Raw genomic sequence first — 8,394 nt, forward strand, 5'->3', positions numbered from 1 at the left:
AACCAAAAACATATCAATTAGACCATTGCTATTCATGAATAACAGCTTGGACATTTGTTGTGCCCATACTCTCAGTTGTTGCAGCCAGAACAATTACATGAAACAGCATTTGCTAAAAGCCACCTATCGTTTCCCGTTCCTCTGTCCCTCCGCAGGTCCACAACATAACTTGATGAAAGACTTTGTCCTGATGGTTTCCATAGTGATTGGTGTCGGGGGCTGCTGGTTTGCTTATGTGCAGAACAAGTGCAGCAAGGTACACATTTCTCAGATGATGAAGGATCTGGAGAGCCTGCAAAACGCTGAGCAAAGCCTGTTAGACCTACAGAGCCGGTAAGAGAAGCAAACGTTTCAGATGTGCACATATGTAATGAGATAGAGAAAGAAATGGAGCTTAGCTTTTCCCTTTCTTAGCTTCTCCACCCTGTGTAGAAATTCTGCATGTTAACATTTGACTAAATCTACATTTTGTGTTTTTCCTCTCGTCTCCCAGGCTGGAAAAGGCTCAGGAGGAGAACCGGACGGTGGCCGTAGAGAAGCAGAACCTCGAGCAGAAGATGAGGGATGAGATCAATGGGGCCAAAACAGAGGCTCACAGGCTTCGAGAGCTGCGAGAGGGCGCTGAATGTGAACTCAGCCGGCTCAAATATGCTGAGGAAGAGCTAGTACAGGTAGGGCTTCCTAGACTGTCTCTGAATGCCTCTGGGAAAACAGATGTATCATTATTCAAATGTTAAAATGCACCATATCTCCATATTCTACTGAAATGGTCCGTATATTCACTGTATATGCATGTAAATGTATTCATTACTGCTGCTAGAACACCTTGAAATAAAAGGATACATTATTCTTCTTGTTAAATTCCACAAAATACCTCCTTTGCGTAACAACAAGATGTTTCCATTTCTCATCACATAAAAAAAATACAGCAACTATATGTCAGAGAGAGTTTCTCTCTGTAATGAGTTCTCGACACGCAGACGAGCCAGTGTTGGACTCATTTTTACACAGTAAATGCAGTTTATTTGAAATTCGCCCCAAACTTAGAGCATTTGCTCAATGATCTTGTGGGAAAAGTTTAAAAATATTTGACAGGTAATTTAACCCGTACCTGGACGCTGTTGCTCCTGTGTAGGTGCGAAAGGCCCTAAAGCGAGCAGAGAAGGAGATGCATTCGGAGCGGTCGGTGCCTGAAGCTCTCCAGAAGTGGCTCCAGCTCACACATGAGGTGGAGGTTCAATACTACAACATCAAGAAACAGAATGCTGAGTTTCAGCTGTGCATCGCCAAAGACGAGGTAATTTCATTTATTGATTTATTCATTATAACATAGGATTATGAAGCAAGGTTAGCAATGTTTTACACATTACAAGGTGTTGAGCTTTATGTGATGTGTGATGTTCAGCATGCTCATGGAGATTACAGAGTGAAAAGAGGTCAAGCAGAGAATTTGACTGTATTTAAATTTGAATTGTGGAATTAATGTATTTGATTTCAGGTACTTTGTAAATTTTAATAAAATTGTGTGAATTTGAAAAAGATCACCTTACCTTAGGTTTGACTTTTCTAAGACACATATCCGAAGCTGTAAGAGACTTTAATGTCCTGGGTGTTGACTGGCAGGAGACAACTTCATATAAAAAGCTGCCAAAATCAGACCCTACCCTCATCGCTTTCACAAACTAAAGTACACAGAGCAGTGCCTTGCTCATCTCTTTTTGTCTCCACGTGGTAAAAGAGCAGTGAATCATGTTTACTGATACTATCAAGTGCTGGGCTGCAGGGAGAGCTCAGCACATTAGTCTGCTCTCTCGTAGACAGCCAGTATTGTTTAAAAGCAGTGTAATGGCAGTAAAAGTAGTGTAAAATATTACTAGTGTACTATTTTGGCAGGTCAACTTAAGAGTGAGGTGGATCCAGTCTTCAGCTGAACACCTAAAATGGAGAAATGGAGACAAAGGAAGTTGAATGTGAATCAGGAAATTTTAAATTAGTTTTAATCACATTTCAAGCCATTGGATTCATTTCCAAGTATGATTTCCAACTTAAATTTTTTTTGTAATTCAACAGTTAAACATAAGCATGATAAATATAACTATGTTTTATTCTGGCATTAACAGCAGAATTAATATAATGAATGGTTCCATTTTTCAAATTTGTTTTTTTAATGTGGCCAAATTATGTCTATTTTTCTTACTTTCTGGCCAAACTTGGGCTGCAAATTCACATCAAACCTTCAAGTTGGGGTGGACTAAAAAACAGACTGCTTTTTTGATTAATGAGTTGACATCAGCCACATTTCTATTTGTTGTGACCTGAAATCAGGCCTGTTGAAGAGCTGTTTACAAACCTGAGAGCCTCATTAGTCCGGGATACGGAAAAATTCTTTGGGGCCATGCCCGGCTTTTCCACCTGGTTATACTGTAGATGCAAATTCCATTTGATACAAAAACAACAGTATCAGGAACCCTTAAAAAACTTTTATAATTAAATTACATCTGACTAATAATAGATACATGTTTTGTGTTTTTTTTTAATTAGGCAGAGAAAATAAAGAAGAAAAGAGGTTCTGTGTTCGGAACCCTTCATGTAGCTCACAGCTCATCACTGGATGAGGTGGACCACAAGATACTAGAAGCAAAGTAAGAAACACACACACACACACACACACACACACACACACACACACACACACACACACACACACACACACACACACACAATGTTCAGATGTCATGTTCAAGATATTGATGATGATCAATATGTCACTAATCACAGCAGCTGTAGTGTTGTTTGCAGTGTGTATTACTTTTAGATGTATATGAATATGTGGCATGTACTAGTCAGAATCTGCTGATAGATAAAATGAGACTTTTGGTGCCATTTTACAGCAAATTTGCGTTGTTTGTTCAGAGCTTAAATTCTTTAGTACTCACCTTATTAGAAAAAACCCAAGCACTGACAATATCTGACTGTGTTATGTCAAGTTCACACATTTGACCACATAATGCTTTTACATTTCTTAGGTAGACACCTAAACTTTTATTCCAGATATATTTAATACAGTTTTGAATAATCCATGCTCTGGCACTGAGATAAATAATTCCTTTGTGTTTTTAAAGCCAAAAAGGAAAAGGAATGACATTAAAGAGAGAACAAAGTTGAATCTTCTGCATGACTACTTCAATAGGCACAAGTCCAAAATCCTAATATAACCAGCAGGCGCATATGCCAAAACTCTCTAAATCCTGATGAATCAAAGCAAAGACGGCTTCTTGCTGGGTCTGAAACAGGATCACTCTAACGTTTGCCCGATACAAGTGTACAGTACCCCCTCCTCACTCACTGGTGTTTTTTTTTTAGGAAAGCCTTATCAGAGGTAACGGCATGCCTGAGGGAGCGGCTGCACCGCTGGCAGCAGATTGAGAAGCTTTGCAACTTCCCTGTGGTCAATAACTCGGGGCTGCCGAGCCTGACGGCCAGCCTCTACTCAGACCACAGCTGGGTGGTCATGCCGCGAGTCTCGGTGCCTCCCTACCCCATCGCAGGAGGAGTGGATGACCTGGACGAGGACACGCCTCCCATCATTCAACAGTTTACATGTGAGTGAGACGACAGAGGATTTTGCGACTGCATAAATTAATACAGAAAAATGTAGTGAAATAAAATTATATCGCCGTTTTCTCCTCCTTGACTTTTCCCCAGCGGCCACAATGATCCGGCCCTCGCTGAACCGCAGCAGCAGCCTGTGTCGTTCCCGCCGGAGCCTGCTGAGCTCTCCGCAGTCCTCAATGATGTCCCCAGACCCCGACCTGCTGTCCATGGCCAGCTCGTCCCTCTCCTATCGCCACGAGGCAGACGACGAACACATCATGTTCAGCTCGGATAGGAGGGGGTATGTAGCGGTGGCCGGAACGCCGCGGAATGGTTTTACAGTTTGGACTCACAGGTGTTTTATTCAGACATTCACACTGATGCTTTACGCTTGGGGGTTAAACGGGCGCCATTTGTTACCAGGTCTAGTATGTGGAGGATGCATGAATTACCTCTACTGGAACCTGCACCATAATTAGTTGACGTGTAACATAATTAATTAGCAAGATCTTGCAAATTAATTCCTGCAGTTTGCCCCCAATTTGTCTTACTAATGTGTCAGTAAAGACTAAACCCCAAGAAAACTCAAAAAGTTATATTCATGTTAAATGGTTAAATGGTAGTCAGTAATTAACGAAAAAACATTTAGCAAAACAAAAAAACAGGAAGATTTTTAATCGTTTTAAATGTGTAACTTTGAGGACTTGAGGGATACGTTTTAGTTTTGCATTATGAAATAAGAAGCTCTTGGGAATTGATGCCCAAACTACTTACTGTAGTAAAGCGCTAGGATATATTACATAATGCAATAATGGGACAAACTATAATTTCAGCCTCTCAATATTGTGAAATGTCACAGAATCTTGGTACTTTTTTACTTGGGCCAAATTTAGTTTGCTTTGGGACCAACTATCTACTGCCCTCTGTGCATTGTGTACACTATGTACCCGGTCATCTCCAAGTTCCCATTAAGTACAGAGCACACAGGAGACTGTACCACACATGGCACCCTCAGTATATCCCCAGAGACCGACCAGTGCTCCTGTGCTGTAAAAAAATTAACTAGCCCCAAGTTTTTTTTGTTAAATAGTTTATGGTAATTTAAGTGTAGAAAGTGTTCGAAGTAGACACAGACACAAGGCCCCGCTACAAGAAAGGGCCACAAAATTGCAGTTGGCCTAATATTATTACCAAAACCAGTTGAAAATTGCAACTATTCATATGATTATTTTTCAGATTTTGCTCCTTGGTGAGCTGTAAAAAAAATCCACTCGCTAACCTTCATGCCAAATTAGCTGCATTTTGAAAACTTTAATAGACAGACATTTTTGTCAAACCTTTTATTATTTAGGAAACTATTGATTGCTCTCATTTGTTTGCCTATCTGAGTTGTGACCGTGTTCCGTCTGTACTCCTCTCTCAGGGAATCGGCTCAGGAGGGCAGCTCCGACACAGACTCTCTCAACTCCTCCATGGGCCGAAAGCAGCTGCACAACCCCTGCACACCGGGCTCGGACACCCTGTACCGCAAGATCTCCCGCGAGGAGCTGCTGCTGTTCAGCCAGAGTTCAGAGCTTCCTGCGTCTAACCCCGCCATGTCCCACACCAGCAGCAGCAGCAGCTGCAGCAGTCTCAGGGACTCCACGCCTCCTCCTCCCACTCCGGCCCCCACCCCCTCCGGCCCACCCTCCACCTCGCCTTCCCCGGCCTTGGAGCACCATCCGTTTACACAAAGAGGCTCGCCCGACCTCACCCGCATTATACCCGAGTCCCAAAGTCTAACCTTCTCACAAGGGAGCGTCACTTCTCCCACGGGAAAAGGCATGTACAACGGCATCCTGGAGAAGTCCTACAGCTACGGCCAGCTGCCCGCGAGCATGCTGCCCAATGTGGGGCGTAACACGTCCCTTACCTCCTTGGACTCGGAGGGCCGGAGCGTGGGAAGGGAAACCAAGCTCCAGAGCACCTCCTCCCAGGACTCCAGCGACAATGGAGAGAAAATCAAACGCTCCTCCTCTAAAATCAAAAACTTATTTAAGAAGAAAAAGTAAAACCTGCAGAGTGAGATAGTGTATGAGAGAGAGAGATACATTAAATATAAAGAGTTGTTTTTGCCCTAATACTAAAAAATGGACATCACTGTAAGCTAAAACATTGAATTTTCTCTCATATTTTCTTCTTTTGGTCATCAAAGATGGAATGTAGCTCGGTCTGTGTGCCGTTAAACGCCTCAGACTGGTAGCCTTATTTTTCAATAATGCCTTTTTATTTAGTTCACTCGTAGCCTCACAGGGAAACCTGCAAAGGTCAAGGAAAAGTCAATAAAAGGTCAAAGGTCATAATAGTTGTCATCCGAACAGCCAAAACACATGACCTGTTCACTGTTTTCTATTCATTTTGGTTTGAACCAAAAAGTCACTGTGTGTAAGGGTTTAAAGGTGAAGTCCATAAATGTGTATTGTTTAGTACAGAATGATGTTTGCTGTTCCTACTGAAAGCATTTAAATCACACTTTCAGTAGTGACAGCATCACATGCATATCACCAAGAAAAACAGGTCATAAGATTTCTTAAAAACACAATTTCGTCAGTTTCTTTCCAAAGTGTCCTAGCTAATCCTCTCCTTTCAGATTATGGATTGCATCTTGCGAAGTGTTTAAGGTCCCTAACTCATGTACTTGATTAATTTCCTTCAAAAAAAAAAAAAAAGAAATCCTGCTAAGTTTGTTGCACTACTGCTTTCCTGGTCTTTTGGGAAAGAGCCGCTGCTTGCGGAGTACATATTGAATAAAGATATAGAGAAGAGAGAAATACATGGGCAGCGACAGTGGAGATGCAGCACATAATGCCAGAGCCAAAATTATCTGATGCGTCTTCAATGCCACTACTTATTGATCTTTCAATATATATATAAATATATATACTTTGTTTTCACACAATTATGTTATTATAGATGTTTTTGAATAGATTTATATTGGTGGGGGTTCCTACTGTATGAACTGATCTTTACTGAAAAAAGTTTATTGAATATGCAGATTTAACCCGCACCAGTGATTTTCCCTGTAATCTAGCTGTCTCTTAATACTTGATTTACTGTGTCCTGTAGCCATACCAACATACCATTTCCATTCTTTGTCTTAAATACCCTGTCCCCTTGTAAAATGTGGTGTCACTGCCAGATTTTGGTCAAATTCTTTGTGCAAATAATTCTTTTTGTGGTTGGAGTGCCATGTTAATGCCGCATTTAAGGATACACAAGTGCCAGGAAGTAAGACAGCCTCTGCTGTACGGTGACTATGTGGCCTCTACCATCTTTGCCTTTTTTTTTTTTTTTTAAAGACAAACACTAAGGATTATCTGTTCGTTAATGGAACTGTTTGATCCAGATCTGGTTGTTACACCAATACCTGCCCCCCTACCACACACTAAGCTCGAAGCAGACCCATGCAATACGGCCCCGTTCCTGTTCCTCACCTCTGGGCCCGCACCGAGCACACTGATGTCAAGAGCTCCTGCTTCACACTGTGATTTCTGCCTTCTTCCCTTCATCCTGGACCTGGCTGTCCCTGCTGCAGTTTAACACGACGGGGGCGACACAATGAAATGTCGGGGGGAGGGGGTGCCTTGTACGAGGTGTGTCTGGGTGACAGGACGACACGAGGATCCAGTGGCTTCTGTTTTAAAAGGAAGAAAAAAAAAAATATAAATATATATATATATATATATTTAGAAGATTGCGGCAATACAGCACACAATGAAGGAAATAGAAGACAAAACTGCAAGGCAAGGATATATGAATGTTTACGAGACATTAGGGTTTTTTTGCAAACATTTTGTGTGTGAATATTTGTATACTGTAGAAGAATTAATAAGGATGGCTTTGGAGATGTTTCAGAGTCATGTTTGCTGGTTGGTTCATAGTTTTCTATATATTTGGAAACAAGCTGATTTTTTGGAGTTAATAATTCATTAACTGCTCTGTGTAATTGTCACTGAGCAAATGCATCAACATTCTCAGAATCTCTAAACTTGAGCCGTGACTTGTTTCCTACAGAAACCCGTCCTGGCCCTATATTTGGAGCCTACATCCTCTTCACAGCAGAGCGCAGAAGTGTGGGGGAAAACATTCTGACACCCCATTTGTCTTGGGAGTGGGGAAACAATGATACACAGAAAAAAGGCATGCATGATTGCTTTATCAATATAAAGTGAACGTGATGAAACTTGAGTTGATGGTTCATCAATTCGGTACACTAGGAGGGGAGCGGGACCGTCTGCCGGTGATGAATGTGTTGTTGTGGCATTACTGTACACAGCTACAGCCTTTCCCACCGGCCAACCTTCTTGGCCCCCACCTCATAGTTGCAGTTACTGAGTTGGCCACATGGTGTCAGCAGCGCATCAAGGGAAAGCAACCACATGAGCCACTCCCTGCAAGTGAAAAGCTACAGTGTCAGTGGATGTTCGATTAAGACTGACAGACCGGAATCAGACTTGTTTTTAAGGTTTATAGTAAGAGCTTTCACGGACGTAGGATTAGCCAAAACATCATCTTGTTTCCCCGCTGCCCCTTTGAAAACTGACTTCCTTTAAGCACATAACCTTAAATAATACACCATCATATCCAAATCACAGATATCCAGCCCAGTTAATCCAATATACGATGAACAAATTATCCAACATTGCAAAAATATGTAGGCTACTCAATTAGTTCGTTCCCTTCAAAAGCTTTACATTTTGAAATACAGGTAACACTACATCAAAGGTACATTCCCCAGCAACAAGTAAGAACCAAATCAGG

At 41.8% G+C, this 8,394-nt stretch overlaps 1 protein-coding gene across 2 annotated transcripts in view; it reads left to right on the forward strand.

Annotated features, from left to right (window-relative positions):
- The window catches only part of stim2b (stromal interaction molecule 2b), a 47,804-nt gene extending 40,339 nt beyond the window's left edge, over positions 1-7,465 (forward strand). Inside the window, exons 6-12 of one of the 2 annotated variants that reach the window (XM_078275820.1) lie at positions 156-333; positions 494-671; positions 1,136-1,297; positions 2,542-2,642; positions 3,364-3,602; positions 3,706-3,949; positions 5,018-7,465. In XM_078275820.1, coding sequence (XP_078131946.1) covers positions 156-333; positions 494-671; positions 1,136-1,297; positions 2,542-2,642; positions 3,364-3,602; positions 3,706-3,949; positions 5,018-5,645 — 1,730 coding nt within the window. In that variant the 3' untranslated portion in view covers positions 5,646-7,465. The remainder of the gene's footprint in view (positions 1-155; positions 334-493; positions 672-1,135; positions 1,298-2,541; positions 2,643-3,363; positions 3,603-3,705; positions 3,950-5,017) is intronic. The other variant, XM_078275821.1, reaches the window with a different exon arrangement.
- The last annotated feature ends 929 nt before the right edge of the window (positions 7,466-8,394 follow it).

This window comes from Sander vitreus, chromosome 19 (assembly GCF_031162955.1).
Source record: "Sander vitreus isolate 19-12246 chromosome 19, sanVit1, whole genome shotgun sequence".
Classification (NCBI taxonomy): Eukaryota; Metazoa; Chordata; class Actinopteri; order Perciformes; family Percidae; genus Sander; species Sander vitreus.